Raw genomic sequence first — 19213 nt, 5'->3', positions numbered from 1 at the left:
CCAGGTGGGGATATGGCACCGATCATCAAGCCATGCTGTGGCAGGCATCCCACATAGAAAGTAGAGGAAGATGGGCACGGATGTTAGCTCAGAGCTAGTCTTCCTCAGCAAGAAAAGGAGGATTGGCAGATGTTAGCTCAGGGCTGATCTTCCTCAAAAAAAAAAAAAGTTTTCAGGGTAAAAATCCAATAAGGATTTTTGAATTCTTATTGAATAATGAAATTACTTAAATTTAAAAAATAAAAACTGACTGAAGAAAGGAAAAGAATTTTTAGCCCCAAAACAAAAAAAAAATCAGTCTATTCTATTACTTCCCACCCAAAGTTCACATCAGACAGATGATGAATAAAGGGAACATCCACGGATTAAAGAAATTCCCATTGGCCCGGGGATGAGGGGGAGGAGGGAAAAAGCTTTGCAACCTAGGCTGAGTTGTGGACTTGCCAACAACGTGATTTCCCTCCAAGAACCTGAGCCAATGGACCAGTCCTCATTTGCAGGGCTGCTCAATATAAAGAGGAGTCTCATCGTTGCTTTCCAACTCCACAATAAATTCTGGGAAAAACTCACCGCTTCGGCAAAATCAGGATTAAATTTCAACAAGTTGTTCAATTCTTTCTGCAAAGAAGCTGGAGTGAGGGCTTTAGTTTCATCATTCTTTAACAAAGAAGCCTAAAATTTAAAAATGACAATTCAGTAGAAAGAAAGGGCCAATAAACATGTGGAAATGAATTCTAAATAGCATCACCTGATTATTTTCTTTTCCATAGCTACTCTCTCCTCTTGACCATACAGAACACTTTTCCCTCTTCCTGAAACACAAGCCTCCCAACCACCACACACTTCCCCCATGCAAACTCCTGCTCATCCTTCAGGCCCCAATTTAGACTTCAGCCACCTGCTTCTACCACCTTGTAGACTGGGTCCCATATAAATGCCTACATGCTCCCATAGGCCCCTTGCACTAACCCTTCCTGGAGTACTTATCAAACTATACTAAAAGTGCTAGTCTAGGGGCCGGCCCCGTGGCCAAGCAGTTAAAGCTCCGTGCGCTCTGCTTCAGTGGCCTGGGTTGGCAGGTTTGAATCCCTGGCACACACCTCCTCCACTCATCAGCCATGCTGTGGAGGCATCCCACATACAAAACTGAGGAAGACTGGCAGAGATGTTAGCTCAGGGCAAATCTTCCTCACCAAAAAAAAAAAAAAAAAAAAAAAAAAAAGTGCCAGTCTGACCCCATGCCAGACTGTAAGCACCCTCAGGGCAGGCAGTGTGTACGTCCAGCACTGCGAAGAGCCAGGCAGCACACAGTTGCCCTATTCTTGGTTATATGTTTCCTATGGATGATGCCAGCAACAACTATATAAAATACATAGAAAACTAGTTCCAAATTAATATTAGTACTTAACTGGGTTTTCAACCCTTCAATTTTACCTAGACACATTTTTCTTTATAAGTAATAAGTTCTAATTCTTTTTTTTTTTTTAAAGATTGGCACCTGAGCTAACATCTGTTGCCAATCTTTTTCTTCTTTTTCTCCCCAAAGCCCCCCAGTAAACAGTTGTATATTCTAGTTGTAGATCCTTCTGGCTCTGCTACGTGGGACGCCGCCTCAGCATGGCTTGATGAGCAGTGCTAGGTGCACGCTCAGGATCCAAACTGGTGAAACCCCAGGCCGCCGAAGTAGAACATGCAAACTTAATCACTTGGGCACGGGGCCAGCCCCAAGTTCCAATTTTATTTTAATTAATTATATCATTAGAAGAAGATTCCAAAAACATGGAAAAGTATACAGAAGAAAAAAAATCATCTGTAAACCTCCACCCAGAAATAACACTATTAATACATTAGTGTATCTTATTCCAGCCTTTTTCTACGTGTGTGTATACAGATACGTATATGTGTGTGTATATATATATTTACTATATTTTTAATAAAACTAGAATATGATATGTAATTTTACTTGCTGCTCTTTTAATATAAACTTTCTCTCAAAGTCTTTGAAAATATGATTTTTAAAGCAAAACTATTAACCCTTTGTCATTTTTATTGCAAATACTTTTTCACCTTTTGTTGTATGCCTTTTAATTTTGTTAAAACAGGTTCTGACATGCAGACGTTTTTAATTTTTATGCTGAAAAATCAAATGATCTTCTCCTACGTGTTTTCTCCCACAGCTTTTATGTTTAGAAAGTCTTTCCTCACATAGAGATCTGTTAAAAGTTAATACGTAGCTCCTTCCAGTCTAATTACAGCTTTCAATATTTACATTTAATCCTTTAATCTATCTGTAATGCTCCAAGGTGTGAGGATGAGGTGAGGACCCAGCTATATTTTCTCCTCGATAGTTAACCAATTGTCTACACGGGTCTTTCTAATCTGAAATTCATCTGCAGGGGCGATTCTATCACTTTTATCTAGGTTTAAACATTACAACTTTCTGTAGAAAGAAAATTAATGACAAAATTAGAGAAAACTAGAAAAGTAGAGCAAAAATCAAAATTCTATGCTGAAAACATGAGAGAAAAACGTTCACCTTATGTCACCAAGAAAAGGAAAAAGCAAGGCTCAAAAGCACGAGCAGGAAATGTATGGGGTGAAGTGTACTGATGTCTGCAACTTGAAATGCATCAAAAAATAAAATGAGGGGCTGGCCCGGTGGCGCAGAGGTTAAGTTCACACATTCTGCTTCTCTGCGGCCCAGGGTTCGCCGGTTCGGATCCCGGGTGCGGACATGGCACTGCTTGGCACGCCATGCTGTGGCAGGCGTCCCACATATAAAGTAGAGGAAGATGGGCAGAGATGTTAGCTCAGAGCCAGTCTTCCTCACCAAAAACAGGAGGATTGACAGATGTTGGCTCAGGGCTGATCTTCCTCAAAAAAAAAATAATAAAATAAAATGAAACAGTGGCTGGATGCACAGATATATGATAAAAACAGAGCAAAATATTAATTATAGAATCCAGGTGATGGGTATTCACTGTAGAATGCTTTTCAATTTTTCTTTTTGTGTTTTTTTTTTTAAGATTGGCACCTGAGCTAACGACTGTTGCCAATCTTTTTTTTTTTCTGCCTTTTCTCCCCAAACCCCCCCAGTACACAGTTGTATATTTTAGTTGTGGGTCCTTCTAGTTGTGGCATGTGGGACGCCGCTTCAGCACGGCCTAATGAGCAGTGCCATGTCTGTGCCCAGGATCCCAACCACCAAAACCCTGGGCTGCTGAAGCAGAGCATGAGAACTTAACCACTACACCACGGGACCGGCCCCTTTCTTTCTGTTTGAAAATGTCCGCAATAAGATGCTGGGAGAAGGGAAGTCGGTCTTCTAAATCACGTTTTTGGGCTGTCAGTCACACACCACTACTAAATGAACCTCCATTATAACGCTAACTGAAAAATACAATCACACACAAAATAGGAAGGAACACAACTACAACTGCATTGTTAGTGAAGAAAAGAGGACCGAGAGTAAGGAATAATGCAGGTTCACTAATAAGCCTACTAACGTAACAGGCATATGTCATGACATGTAATGTCACAGAAAATATGTAGAAAACTAGTTCCAAATTAATATTAGTACTTAACTGGGTTTTAGATCCTTCAATTTTACCTAAATTTTTCTTTATCACTAATAAATTCTAATTCTATTTTAATTCCTTATATCATTATAGAAAATTTTTAAAAGGATTAAAAAAAGTTCATGATAAATTACAAAACATACCTGTTGAGAAAGAAAAAATTCTGCTTGTTTTTGGGACAGAGGCCCACTGCAAGACACCTCCTCTTCTCTAGAAAAAATAAAATTAAAATAATAAAGAATTACACAATAGTGAAAATGGTAATGCTTACAAAGTCAAATACATTCTTCATCAGAGCAGTTCAAAATGAAATTCTCTCTTCACAGGAATAGAAAAAACATACTTAAAAAGTGATTTTTTTTTATTATAATTACAATTTTATTATAATTACATATAATATAATTACAGATAGACACAGATCTCAATTCTACACAGCTCCCAGCGTAATCTTTCTAAAATGCAAATCTATCATGCCAGCCCTGATTTAAAGCCCTTCAGTGGTATCCCATCACCTTCTAGAACAAAGCCCCTACTGTTTAGCAGGACAGCTGTGACGCTTCATGGTCATCCTACCTTTCACCTCTCTCCTCTGCCGTCTTTCTTACCCACACTCCAGCCCTGATGAACTACGTACAGGTCTCCTGTCATGCCAAGATGCCCCCCGCTGCTTCCTCGGCCTGCAGAGCCCATGGTCCCACCCACTGTTGGGCTGTTGTACACCCTCCACCATACAGGATTACCTCAAGTGGCATATCCTCCACGAATCTCTCCTGGCATTTCTCATTTGACCTCCCACTGTCTCCTAGAGATGCTTCTAACAGCACCTAGGCCTTGCCACATTTGGCGGCTCTCACTTGTATTTGTACATGAATACCCAGTCCATGCCCAGGCACACAACGGGCACTCAGCGTTTGGGAAATGAATGAATGAAGAGTTTCTAACTCTTTGCTACAGATATAAGATGGTTCTGTATAGAGCATGTAGAGAGCAGGAAAAAGAGGCTTTACCTAAGAAATAACCACTTGCCTAGAAGTTTAGATTACGCAGAATCAATAAAAAAGAAATGCGCTGATATAAATTGAGACTTGAGAAATCTATACATGCACAATACAAAACACTTATTTTGGGAGCAAAGTATGAATAATATCCTTTTGTCACATGACTCTAAAGAAATGGCTTCTCTATATAGGATTATGATAAGCATAATATCAATTTACTCATCAATAATATTTTTATAAGCATTCCTTGTCTAATACAGCAGTTCTCAAACTGCTTCGTGCAAACAGTATATAAATGGGTAGTCTAAAAGAAAAAAAATGCTTCTGAAGTTAAATTATTTAGCGAAAGCTGTATACTCTATTTTGCTTGGAGAGTCATGATGCACAGTAGAGAAATCCAACAGAAAGAAACTTTATTCACTTTTGTTTAATGTACCATTTACTAAACTCATTAGAACAAAGAATCCTTTCCTCACATCTCTCAAGAAGCACCAGTGTTCCACAGAACACACTTCGGGAAGAGCTGCTCTAATATTCTCTTGGTTTCACTGCTGATACAAGGCAGTGTATCAGATTCTGCAACTATCACAGCTGCCAAGGACCAGCCCTGAGTGACCTAGAGGGAAATGGAAAAAAAATGCACAGGCCAAGTTCTCAAATGGAAAACAGTTAAGGCAATAAAAGCCCTTTTCTCCTAACACAGCACTTAAAGAAAGTAAGCCCAAGGCTTGAAAGAAATACGGCTGCACACAAACAGGAGAGAGACGGATGAGAATCGGAATGAAACTGGATGCACCTCTGCTGGCCCTATCCTCCTCTAAACTCCATGACGCTCACTGTTACCAATGCTTTATTTACTTACACCTTTTCCTAAAAAAAGACTTGAGGTATCTTATGATAAAGGACACAAAAGCAATAAAGTTAATAAAATAGAAAGAGAAAATCATAATCACCCAAAGTGGAATTGTTACTAATGAAGAGAAATACAGTTACTATAAATGAAGATTAAATTTGGCTCTGGCTTCCATGGTGGCAACCGATATGAACAAGCTTGGGAAGAGCAAGTAAAAATGCCATGGCCCAAACCACCCTTTACTCATTTCTCCTTTCCTTCCTCAGGTCCTCATAAATACCTGGAGAGAAAGTAACTCTTAAGAAGTCAGAGGTATTCAGTTTAGGAACAGGGCTCAAGTATACCTTATTTATGAATCTAATTATCAGCTGAGACAGAATTTTAGACTTACTAGTGCTATATTGAAAGGGCATTTCCCCTGGGTCCATGGAAGGACTTTAAGGAGTCCAGGAACCTTGCAAAACTGCATCAAAAGCTTGCATGGATATGCTTTTTAACATGGAGGCAGAGCATGGCATTCATCACATCCCCAAAAGGAGTCTGGGAACTCTAAAGGGCTTAAATCACTATATTTGAAATTTTAAAAATATGATATAGGATTAATCAATCAACAACTTTTTTATTTTTTTTAGCACTTGTAATGCATAAAACACAAGTCTAGGTCCTGGAGGAAAATGCAATGTCTTAACAGGCTTATGGCCTTGGTGAGGGCTAAGCCCAGCCCAGGTGGAAAGATGGCAGTAAACAATAAATATCAATTACGAATATGATCTCTGCACTTAGAAAAGGGAGAATCACTCCAGCTGGAGACATAGGGAACTTGAAAGCTGGGAAGCAGTGGAAAAAATGATGAGGAAGGAAGGTGGCACTCCAGGAAAAGAAAACAAAAGACAGAATGGGGAAAGGCCTGGGAAAAGAGCGATACAAGCAGACCTGACTGGCTGGCGCAAAGGATCCAAGCAGAGAGACAGAAGACAAGGTCAGAGAGGTCAACTATGGATGGCCTCAAACCCAGGCTGGGAGACTTTGTGGAATCTAGAGATTTCTGAGCAGGGCAGTGACAGGACAACAGCAGGGGAGGGGAGGGACTGAGACAGGGAACAGTTATTAAACATCCAAGGAGGCCACGAGGACCTGAGCCCTTTGGAGGTATGCAACCAGAGGGCATGATCCAGGCCCTCCTCTCCGACCTCATGTGCTCAAGCCACACTGTGCTCCGTCTGCCCCTCCAACGTGTCAGCTTGAACCGTCTTGGGCGCCCTGCGTCTGCAATGCACTCTGGCACCTCTTCCGGGCTGGCTCCTGCATACCTAGCTCCCAGGCTTACAGAGGCCTTCCCTGACAGTACCCCACAGTCATTCGCTATCCTTGTGTCCCACTTCATTTCTTCACTGCACTGACACTCTCTGAAACTACATTACTTATTTATTTAGCTCCTCCCTATTATCTGACTGTCCCCACATAATTCTATGAGGACAGGGACTGTCCCCTTTTCGCTGACAGCACAGCCCCTAACATAGCGCCTGGCACACAGGAAGCACTCAGTAAGTACTGTTGACCAAATTAATGAATTTGAGAAATTTACATTAAATCACAGGCAAGTGAAGAAATACCAGAGAATTTCTACTCATGCTAGGTCTTTTTAGAAGCAAAGAGAAGATGCAGTTCCAGCCGCTCGCAGACTAGCAGTCCCCACTAGAAACTCACGTGATATAACCCTATAGGCCTGCTCTCTTTCCGCAGGACACAAACGATGCCACTTAGCAACAAGGAGCAGGTGAAAAGCTGAAGCTACATTTCAGTTTGCACTTTCTTCTGTAATTGGATTTTAAAAAACATCTGATAAACATTTTTTAACCAAATATTTACTTCCTCTCTTCTAAATTAACAGGTGGGTTCCCATTTTCAAATAGGAATAATTTCATTGTAGGAGGGGGGTTTGCAAGCTATTCAACGTGACTTTCCCCTTTCTAATTTTAATACAAATTCCTAAGGCAAGAAAAATAATTTCCCTGAAGAAAAGAGACCTAAAAACATTCCAATGACTAAAAAAACACAAAAAACAAAAAGACAAAGAACTAAAGCGAGACACTTATAACACAATAAAACACTAGAAAAGATCACAAAAAGAAAAAAATTAAATCTTCCTTTTTAAAAGAATCAAGAAATATATATAAATGTCATAAAACTTTAAAAATCCTATAACAAGTAAAATCCTTTCTTTTTGAACAAAGAATTATAATACTTAACTAGAACTACACTTGAATAATACATTTCTTTCAATACAGTGATAAAATTCAGTTTACTAAATATACACTATTTTCTGAAATCATACACCTGAACAGTAAATACCAGATTACAGACAACTGAATTCTTAGAAGACGATAAAAACAAAAAGATGCCATTAGACCTAATTAAACCAGATTAATTTAGGAGAAAGCCAAACCAAAATAAGTAAAGTCTGAATTTAACATTTCTGAACAAGTATCATTCTGCTACTTTAAGTATATAAAGTAACTAGAACAAAGACTACACTGTTGCCTAAAAGAGAAATAATAGAAGAATAAGAGCAAATATTTGTTGAATGTCTACTACACACCAGGCACCAAACCCTCTATATGACATGGATTTATCACTTAATTTCACAACAGCCCTCTGAGGAGGTGATATGAGCCCCATCTTGCAGCACAGAGAGGGTAAGTGACTTGCCCAAGGTCTCAGAGGGAATAAGTGGAGGAGCCAGAATTCAAACCCAGTGGTCTGACTCCAGAGCCAGACTCCTAACCCTACACGGTACTGTCTTTCCACTAGATGAGAAGCATTTGTAAGCAGCTCTAAGTGTTACCGAATGGTACTACAACCTTCTTGCTCCCAGGAAGTGCTGAACAAATCCAGCAACAGTACAAAGGCCACTCACAGGAAGTGCATGGAGGCACTCAGTCTACACAGTCGCCCCCCACCTCCCAGGGGGTCAGGCAGTCTTCTAAGGGCAGGCAGGGCTTCCTTCTCTCTGAACGCAGTGTACTGTAATGGTCTGTTCATGTGTCAGTCTTCTTCACCACACTGGGCTCCTTGAGATCAGGGAATATGAAATACACACATACATGTTTTTCCCTCCAAGTAACAGTAGTTTATTTGGGAGGTGATCCCAGGTAACAGTTGGGGAGGGGAGAAATGAGACAGCAAAGGGGAGGAAGTCAGTAAAAAGTGTGTTAGGAGTCCAGTTACCAGTGTGGGCAATGGACTACGTATTTTCATTCTCTGCATTCATTCATCCAACACATATTCACAGACATGTTCTAAGAGTCAGGCACTATAGTAAGCACCGACAAAAATCTGGTGAAACAAGTCAGAGAATAGTCTTAGCTCTGAAGGGGTGTGAAGGCAGAGGAAGCAGATATAAATGAATAAGCAAATAGTGAGGAGAGCTATGAAGGGAATAAAGAAGCTAGAAGTATTTGGGATGGAGGTTACTTCAAGGAAGGCCTGTATGAGGACATGGGAGCTGAGATCTGAATGGCGAAAGAGAGCAAGCGAGGAGCTAGGCAAGAGAATTCCAGGCAACCTGAGGCAGAAATCAGCTTGGAGTATTCAAGAAACTGAAAGTGAGCCAGAGCAGTCAGACTACTGAGAGTGAAGGCAGAGCAGGGAGAAGCAGGCAGGGCAGATGACAGGAGCCCGGCCACATAGGCACCAAGACCATGGTAAGCCTGGATTTCTGTCTAAATTCCAAGGACAGTCAATGAGGCTTGGGGCAGAAGAGTGCGTGGTGTGATTTACATATGTGAAGGTTCCCCTGGATGCTGCATGAAAAACAGACTGTAGGGAGACAAGAGTGGAGGCAAGGAGACCAGCTGGCTGGAGGCTGGAGCAGTCATCCAGTAAAGAGATTCGGTGCTTAGACTACGGGGGGAGCAGTGGCGATGGAGAGAATTGCACTAACTCCAAACAGACTGTGGAGGAAGGACTGACTGGATCTGCGGAAGGACTGCCTGTTGGGGTGAAGGAGAAAGAGGAACCAAGGACACTTCTAGGTTTTGAGCCTGAACAACGAGGTGAGAGTGGCACCACATCCCCAGTGCTTGAACTTTAGTAGGGATTTAATACATTTTCCCTGAATTAATCAACTGTTAATTCACTCAGATGTAATAAATGCTAAGTGTCAGGGTCCCAGCAGAAAACAAATGGCACATTCAAATGGGGTAATTTGAGAAGAGTTTAATAAAGGACCACTTACAAAAATAGAAGCAGAGGATAGAGAAGCCCCAAGGGACAACACAGTCCCCCAGGGCTGGTAACAGTGGGGCACCTTAACATACCAGGCCTGGGAAATGTTCCTAGTTACTATACCTCAGAGGAGCACAGAGAGGATCACCTGACAGAAGCTGTGATCCTACAGTCAGCCCAACATGACCCCAAAGGAAGGGAGCCAGTGAATCAGCACGCTGACCTCACTCTCTTTGGCCCTCTGGATTTCCCACCAGTGCCTCCCAATCAGAAGTCAGAGGGCAAGGAGCCCACTGACGCAGCCTGTATAAGTCAACTTCCCAGATCTGGAAGGGCAAAACGATGACGGCCAGCACACGAACTCTGAACCAATGAGGATTTACTGTGCCCACACTGATGCTATTTTGCAGGAAAGGGATCCCTGTCAGAAAAACTCAAGTTACCTTATAGATACATCGAGTTCTTCTTTTTCCATTTTTCTTTCGCCCTCCTCTCTGCTGGTCAGTTCCATATCAGCATCCTCCACTGTCTTTTTCTCACCATTTTGGAAGTACTGTTGAAGGGCGGTGTACAGTTTAAACACTTGACTGAAAGAAAGCTTACTGTAGGCCAAGATCATGTGACGCAGAAACAAACCTACAAGATATGACACAGACAAGGTGAAGGCATTAACTGAGATCCAAGCTATACAAAGTTGATGACTATTTGTCACAATTCTTTCTTCAAAAGAATCAAAAAGAGACACTTGTGGTTGCTGTTCCCTCTATCTAGAATGTTCTTCCCCCATCCTTTACAAAGCTGATTTCCTCTTTTTATTCGAGGTTCAGTCCTATCACCTGCATAACCACTCTTTATCCATCCAATCTATTTTTTCATGGCTGTTGTAACTATCTGAAATTATCTTATTTGTTTACTTTTTATCGTCTGGGCTCCCACTACCAGAGTGCAATCCCCACAGGACGAAGGTCTGTGTTTATCTTGTAAGTCCAGAGCCTGGCACAGAGGAGATCAATAAATAATGGATGTTGAATAACATAAAACTATCATGTGAAAAAAGCCATATGGATGGAGCATGGATGTAAAGATAACAGAAAAGCGTCAAGAAATTTCAGGTATGCCCTCGTCTTATAAACCGTATCAACGAGATACTCCTACTTACCTCTTTTCATAAAAGCTTAGTTGGTGACCCTGACTTAGAGCTGTACGACGCAGACAAGCGATCCAGAGGACTGTGAGAAAGAGCTGAGAAGCCCTAAAAGCCTCAAGAACCACGCTAATACTGTGACGATTGTAGACGGAACAGAAGATGCTTCTCCACAAGACAACTATTTAAACATAGATCAAATTGGCAAGGCAATAAATACAAACTAAAACACGTCCAACATCCCCATTGTGTTTGTTCAGATATAGCAGAGTAAGGATAGATGTGATTTAGAAAGCTGCTCACTTTGATGAAAACATTGTCTGCTCTCCTCAGAAGAGCTTCATACCTACTACACTTGTTTTGTGAACCTCTGGTTCAGTTCCAGAAAAAGAATCTGAAAGGTCATCAAAAAATTGTTCCATATCCTTCAGTTCGCCTTCAGCCATCAGTTTGATTCTAAATGAGAAAATTGAGATGTGTATTTTAGGAAGGCCCTTTGAACATCTTGCCACATTTCACATTCCACAATTATCTAAAATTATTTTAAAAGCAATTCAGAGATTCATAAAATGGCAGCACATAAAACAAACTTGATAATCCAAAATGTCACTCCTATATTCTGAAAAGTATCATTGACGACGTTTTCTTGATCAAAACATTTCTCAAAGCAACACATCAGCCAGTAAAAATGGAATTCTCTGCAACAAGTAAAAATAATGAGGTAGACCCACATAGAACACTAAATTTTGAAGCAGTATATTTAATGTTCTCTATTTTTAAAAACAAACAAACAAAGGTACTTTGGAAAACAACCTAGAATAATAAAGATATCTTTTTTAAGGAATTACTGGGTACTCTTTTCTAATTTTCAACTACTTTGACATCTTCTCATATATACAGAAGAAAATGAAGTTTACCTGATCTGTACAGAATTTGCCAGCTGAGGACAAGATTCTTCAATTAACTTGTATAGTTTAGACAGTGTGATATCCGGGCCCTGGGTAAAGGAGAGAGAGGAAGGTTACAGATAAATTTTAAAGAGTTGGAGATTGATAAACAGCTGCAAACATGAATTCACTTATCAACCCCACTGCTTTAACGACCATTCCAAACATGAAATCTCAAATCAGGAAAGGAAAAAAATCTATCTACATAAAATGCTAAAGTAATATTTTACATTTGCATAGTATTTCCCTTCATTGGCAGAATGGTTTAAAATTGAAAAAAAAAAAAAAAAGGTATAGAATCTGTAGTCTGGGGATCCACTGTTCCTTCCTTCTTAGTTTTATAATCACGGCAAAGTTGTAGCCTCCCTGGGCCTTAGTTTCCTTCATCAGTAAAATGGAGATAAGAATAACTATCTCTCTTGTTTGTGGCAAAGATTAAGTAAGATAATGAAAAGTGCTTTGTAAACTGGAAAACATTATACAAACACAGGTGTCCTATTTTTCATAAACATAATTCCATTTGATCCTTCCCAAAACCTTGTAAGGTAAGCAGACACACTACGTGCCTAAGTCCATAAGAGGTACCATACACCAGAGAGTATGCAACCTCAGCCATCAAGAAGATTACACCTAGTTGAGGCTTAAAATTAAAAACTGAATCTTTTTTGGAGAGTAAGTTGACAGTATATATGCCAATTTCTGATGTGGATAACCCAGCAATTACACTTCTGGAAAAGGATGTTCAGCATGCATTGTTTGAAATGAAGAAAAACTGAAAAGAACCTATAAATTTGTCAATAAAGAGTTTTTAATAAATTATAAATTTTAACATTAGTTAAAATGATGAGCTAAATTACATTTCTTTTCTTACTGTGGAATATAATGCAGCTGTTAAAAAGAATAAGGTATAGCTATTCAAAAGTGCCGACATGGAAAGATTTCAAGACTCATTAAGTGACAGGAGTAAGTGTGGAACAGAAGCAGAACTTACGTTTAAAAAAAGGCAAAATTAAAGTAAAAGGGTACATGTATATATACTTAGACGCACCTACCTATCTCTAGACACAAAAATAGAGTAAAAGATCTAGAAAGATCCATTCTGAACTATTAACAAATAGTTGAACGAACGAACATTAACAGTGATAACTCAGAGGTTAACTGTTCAGGGAACAGGACTGGAGAGCATGCAGAAGAACCATAACTTTTCACTTCATCGATTTGAAGTTTTTACAATGAATCTCTGTGTATTAGCTGAGTAGTTAAAAATCAGCTAATTTTTAAAGCCAAACAGTAAGTAAAGACATTGAGGTCTGGTTGAAACTTCACTAGACAAATTCTGTATGCACATTGATTACAACCATATAGTAGTCAGCCAGGCAAAGAACCAGACAGGAGAATCCAAGACAGAAAAACAACATGAGCAAAGGGAGAACGGTGTGTGAGTGAAGACACCAGAATTACTGTTTTGTTCCTTTTCTCTACTCATCAAATTTTTCAGTGTTATAACTTTCATTTGAATAACGGGGGAAAGGCACTTATAAATAATAGCAATGTACACAGGACCAGGAGCTCCAAGTGAGAGACCCCATTCCTTTTATTTAACTAATTGGGCAAGCCACTTAACCTGTGTTCTCAGTACCCCTTCTCCTCCCAACAAATACAGGTGATGGATTTTTAAAAAGCCCTTTATAAACTATACTGAGTTGCAGATGTGCAACACTGGGTACAATTTTATTAGGTTTACCTCTTCATATCCCATAATTTGGGGGCCCAAGACCCCTGACCTTTGTTTCTGCCCCCACTGTTCCTCAATAGACACTTGCTCATCTTTCAAGCCCCAGATTAACACTACTCTTCCCCTAAGAAGTCCTCCCCATTCACCGGAGTACATCCATCCACCAGAAGGAGGGCATGTCACATTTCACTCATTCCACATATGAATGTACAGTACAGGCACTGTACTAGGCTTTGAGGAATACAAGGGTGAACAAAAATAGGACAAAGTACTGCCCTCATGGAGGTTAGTCTAGTAGGGGAGAGAGACATCAGCCATATAATCACGCAAATAAGTGGACAAACCACAACTGATATAAGGGAAGGTACATGCCCTACGAGAACACATTAAAATGAAAACTGCTGACACTGATTGAGAATTTACTACGTGCCACACACGGTTAAGTGCTTCCATGGATCTTCTAATTTAATACAGCCATTTCATGCCAGTTTCTATTATTGTTCCCATTTTAGAAAGAAAGCAGAGACCTAAATAAGTTATGGGGGCTTGGCCGAGTCACACAGCTGGTAAGTGGCAGAGCTACAACCTCAGTCTGCAAAATGAAATAAAACACGTAAAGTGCTTAGCACACAGTAGGGGTTCAATGTTCGCTGTTACTTTTATCTCATTACTAGTATTTATTACAGTCCTCTAGGGTACGGGGCCTCTATGATCCATCTGTGTCTCCCACGCTCAAGAGTACGTGTAGCCCCACTCTACAGGAGACGGAGGATCTGAGAAAATAACACTTCCCCCAGTCGCAGGCTGGGGCCAGATATGAACTTGCAAACAAAAACGCACGTGAAGCGCCTGGCCCGCCTTAAGCACTCATTGAGCGTCGGCTGGTGATATTCAGTATCTTTATTTTTTCGCGGTCCTGCAGCGGAGACTATCTGATGAACCGCCTGCCCCCAGGCCCAGGGAGCCGTCCCGCACAGCGCAGGTGCTCGGGCGGGGTTCGCTGGAGGAGCGGGCGCTGGCGGGGGCCCCTCACCTGCAGCAGCGGCAGGAGCAGTTGGTTGAGCCTCCGCCGCTCCATGAGGCTGACGGCGCCCTCGCCCGTGCGGCCCATCTCGTTGAGCAGCACCAGCACCGCGATCTTATACGGCGTCACCCAGTCCTTGATGCCGAACACGTTGGCGTGCACCACGCCATTGGTCATCATGGGATTGAAGTAGAGGCTCTCGTGGACGCTGGCCATGGCGCGCCCGACGAAGACCCCGAGCCGGCCCCCAGCCGCCCACGGGGTTCCTGGTCAGGGCACACAACCGCCGCCCCTACGCCTCCGCTCGCCAGCGCCGTATCCGAGGAAACCGGGCTCTTCGCGCTCGCGGCACGCCGTCGGCCAATCAGAGAACCAGAACTGAGCACCTGGGAGGGCTACAGCCAATTAGAATGTCCAGGAGCACTGTGGAGGGTGGGGCAAAGGCGGTGCGCCTAAAGACTGCGTCCCCACAGAAACTGTTGCGGAAGGAGAGCAGGTTCCCGGGCGACGTGGACTGGCTTGGGTTGAAAAGGAGTCGACGCTTGGGGGCCAGGGCTGAAGGGTCCCCGGGGGCTGTCCGTTTGTTCATTTAATTTGAAAGCAATTAAAATTGAATTTTAAAATGATTGTATTTAGAAGCAACGAAACTAAATTTACACCTTTAAAGTTTTTAGCCCATTATGTTAAATTTTAACCTCGAGGTTTGGGAGTTTCAGTAAGTTCTTTAAATAATAAACATTTTTTTCTCAGGATTTCATAAATGCCGTTTGCAGATAACCAGATCAGGTTGCAAGTGGCCACGTATCCCAACGTGGAAAAGAAGATAGTATCACCTCCCTGTGGTGAGTCTCTGTTTCCTACCTAATAAACTACAGAATCCATAGTCTGGCATTCATAGCCCTCCAAAATCAATTCCTAGACAATATTTTCAATCCGATTTTTCACAACTTCCCTTCCATTCATCTGTACCTTTCCCAAGACACTTACTTCTCATAGCCTGAATTATTATTAATAGTGATCTGCCTCATCAGCTCTGTGGTTTAGGCAGCCACTAAGGCTTCCCTTGAACTTGGATCAGGCACAGTAGCAATGAAAAGTTTAAACTGGACGATCCATTAAGTCCTCTGCTGTGCTACAATTTTATGACTTGTTATTTTTACTTTTATTTTTAAAAATTTTTATTCTGGTAAAAAACATAAAATTTATCATTTTAACCATTTAAAGTGTACAATTCAGTGGCATTAAGTACATTCACAATGATGTGCAACCTTCACTACTATCTAGTACGAGAACTTTTTCGTCACCTCAAAAAGAAAACCCATGTACATTAGCAATAACTCCCCATTCATCCTAGAATGATATTATGTGGTATTAGTAAGGTTTGGAGGAAACTGGCAGGTCACATACTACTGGAAGGCATGTAAGCTGATGTAGCCCTTAGAAGGATCCAGGCAGGAAATAGATGCCACTCTAGATGTTTCAAAAAGAGGGAAATTAATACAGAGAATTGGCTCTACAGGTGATAGAAGACCTGAGAAGCCAAGTGGGACAGAGATTAGCAACAAGAAGATGCTACCACTCCTAGGACAGAAGGGACAAAGAAAAGAGGTGGTGACCAGAGCCCAGAAGCTGAAGTCACTGGGTGGGAAGTGGAGCTGCAGGAATGACACAGCCACTGCAGGAGGATGTTGCCTGAGAGAGAGGGCAAGAAGTACCGTGGCTTCTCTGTTTCTCCCACCCTCCAGCCTCCCTCCACAGGCTCCTATTAGTTCAATCCCGCCAATTGACTCAGGCGCTTGGAAAGGAAGGCTGCAAGCATCACCACTATCTAATTCCAGAACATTTTCATCACCCCAAAAAGAAACCCCACACCCATTAGCAGTCACTCCCTATTCCCGATCCCACCAACCTGTGGTAACTACTAATCTATTTTCTGTCTCTATAGGTTTACATCTTCTGGATAGTTCGTATAAATGATTCATACAATGTGTGGTCTTCTGTGTTCATTTTGTGTGATGTTTCCAGCGTTCATCCATGTTGTAGTATGTGTCAGTACTTCATTCCTTTTCATGGGTTAATAATATTCCACTGTATGCGTAGACTACATTTTGTTTATCTGTTCGTCTGTCAGTGGACATTGGGTTGTCTCCACCTTTTGGCTATTGTGAATCATGCTTCTGTGAACATTCGTATACACATTTTTGTGTGAACATATGTTTTCAGTTCTGTTGGGTATATACCTAGGAGTGGAATTTCTGGGTCATATTGACTCTATGTTTAACTTTTTGAGGAACTGCCAGTCTCTTTTCCACAGTGGCTGCACCATTTTACATTCCCATCAGCAATGCATGAGGGTGGCCTCTACGTTTTAATGAGGATCAGGAACCCAGCTTGCTATTTCATTATGAATCATGATTAGCAATGTCATGATTATTAAAAAAACTGAATAATTATCAAAGATGTTTAAGTTATTCTGAGTAATGGATGATGGCATTCATGATTTTATGTATCTCTGAACACTGTACAACCTAAGTAGAATTGTGCCAAGTACAACCAATTTTCTGCATTACTCATTAGACAGTAGCTCACCAGCAGCTAAGTGCTGGCACATCATCTGCAGCTCCCACCACAGATGGGAAAGTGTCACAGCAGTGTCACAGAATGCATGCTTTACCTGCTGATCAGATGCAAAACTTCTGAAAATGAAAAACCTAACCGGTTTTTGTCCAATTCTAAGACATCGTGTTAGAGGAAACAGATAATAGCGCTGATTGCTCTGAAAAAGGAAAATGTAATGTGTGAACCAAGTCTCCAGTGTGCATGCATAAACACTCTCTTTTGATAATTTGAGAAAATCCAGCTGAGAGAGAAGAAAATATCTCCTATTGAGTAAAATGAGCGCTCAGTTTGAGAGAGTCATGCAGAGTCTCGGGGCCCAATCAATATGAAAAGTTCTGGGTAGTTAACTGAGCTGCTGGGGAAACTTGATCTCTAGCCTGACAAGCATCACTAAGTATTTCCAGACTCAAGGTAACATTCCAGCTTCTCAAATCTCATGAACTAAAGTGACCTCGCTCCCTGGGGAAAGAAACTCTCATTGTCTCTGGACCTTCTATTTCATCCCAAGTAGACATCACTATCTGTAGCTGGAAGGATCAGTGAACAAATTAATTAATTGGGATCGAGTTTACATTTCTATTGTCAACTCTCATCATTTGTTTGCTTGAACCCACTTCATATATCTCTTAGTGCTAGTAAGCGAAAGATAATATACATTACGTAATTTTCACAAGTATATGAGTACATCTTACACTCACCATTTTCATTTCTTTATGGATACACTGACTCACTCTCAATACTTAATGGCAGTTTCCAGTAGAAGTGGCCAATATCAGTAATAGAAGCAGAAACTACATTTGCTCATTGCTTTTCCTTCTTTGCAGGATGTTAATTCCTTGGTTTGTAAAAATTGCATACATTTCAGTTTGCAAGAGTTTCTGGATCTGTAATGTTTGATGAACATCTAGTGCCTAATAATGGCAATGTATAGTTCTCCACTGCAACAACAACACTGTTTCATAAATACAAAACATCAGAACTAGATCAAGAAGTGTGTTTGCTCACACATCTGAGGTGAAAGGCTGGGGAGCTCTGCTAATCTTGTTGGGGTTCCATCACAGATCATCTGAGTGCTGGCTGACTGGATGATCTAAAACGGATGTGACTGGGGACAACTGGAGTGGCTCTATCTATGTATCTCTCCTCCTCTAGCAGGCTGCCCCAGAGAATGTTCTTGCAGTGAAGCCAGAGGTGCAAGAGAGAAAGTGGAAACAAATAGGTCCTAGAGTCCTAAGCTCAATGGTGGCACACATCAGTACTTCTGTCACATTCCGTTAGCTAAAGCATAAGACCAGCCCAGATCCAAGAGTCAGGAAATAGACTCTGCCTCTTTAGCAAGAGGAACTGCAGAGTCGCATGGCAACAAGTGTGGACACAGGGAGAGGTGAAGACTTGAGGCCAAAAGTGCAATCTACTAAAGGCAGTCCCTTCTCGTCCCCTGTGCAGTCCATTCTTAAACCTCAGTTTGTTTATACAAAGGGAAGATTTGGTCCAAGAGGAATAGATTTTACTGATTTTTGTGTTTTTAATCTCACCAAACAATTATATAAATAGATGTATGGGCTGTCTTGGTTTGTTCAGGCTGCCATAACAAAATACCATGGATGAGTGGCTTAAACAACAGGAATTTATTTTCTCACAGTCCTGGAGGCTGGGAAGTCCGAGATCAAGGTGCAGGTCCATTCAGTTTCTGGTGAGAGCTCTCTTCTTGGCTTGTAGATGGCCACCTTCTCACTATGTCCTCATGTGGCAGAAAGAGAGAGCGAACTCTCTGATGTCTCTTCTTATAAGGACACTTATTCCATCATGAAGGCCCCACTCTCAAGACCTCATTTAACCCTAACTACCTCCCAGGGGCCCGTCTCCAAATACTGTCATGTTGGAGGTTAGGCTTCAACATGTGAATTTGGAGGAGAGACAAAATTTAGTCCATAGCATGAGCTAAATTTAATAATTTCAGATTTAGTATCTTCCTTCCTTTTTAATTCTTTCCCCCACATACATCTCTCACTTCATATTGAGGCCAGCTGTGAATAAAACTTCCTAATATTAGAAATCAAAGTCAGAACTTAACTTTGGAGTCTCAGA

General features: G+C 41.2%; 1 protein-coding gene across 1 annotated transcript in view; it reads right to left on the bottom strand.

Annotated features, from left to right (window-relative positions):
* ANAPC5 (anaphase promoting complex subunit 5) overlaps window positions 1-14810 on the bottom strand; it is a 38172-nt gene extending 23362 nt beyond the window's left edge. The window contains exons 1-6 of the mRNA XM_046641085.1: window positions 14516-14810; window positions 11718-11797; window positions 11147-11256; window positions 10100-10292; window positions 3722-3788; window positions 571-672 (exon numbers count right to left, since the gene is read on the bottom strand). Coding sequence (XP_046497041.1) covers window positions 571-672; window positions 3722-3788; window positions 10100-10292; window positions 11147-11256; window positions 11718-11797; window positions 14516-14722 — 759 coding nt within the window. The 5' untranslated portion in view covers window positions 14723-14810. The remainder of the gene's footprint in view (window positions 1-570; window positions 673-3721; window positions 3789-10099; window positions 10293-11146; window positions 11257-11717; window positions 11798-14515) is intronic.
* Between the last annotated feature and the right edge of the window lie 4403 nt (window positions 14811-19213).

This window comes from Equus quagga, chromosome 15 (assembly GCF_021613505.1).
Source record: "Equus quagga isolate Etosha38 chromosome 15, UCLA_HA_Equagga_1.0, whole genome shotgun sequence".
Taxonomy (NCBI): domain Eukaryota; kingdom Metazoa; phylum Chordata; class Mammalia; order Perissodactyla; family Equidae; genus Equus; species Equus quagga.
Note: the sequence above shows the minus strand (reverse complement) of the source record. Positions and strands in the feature narration are given on the sequence as shown.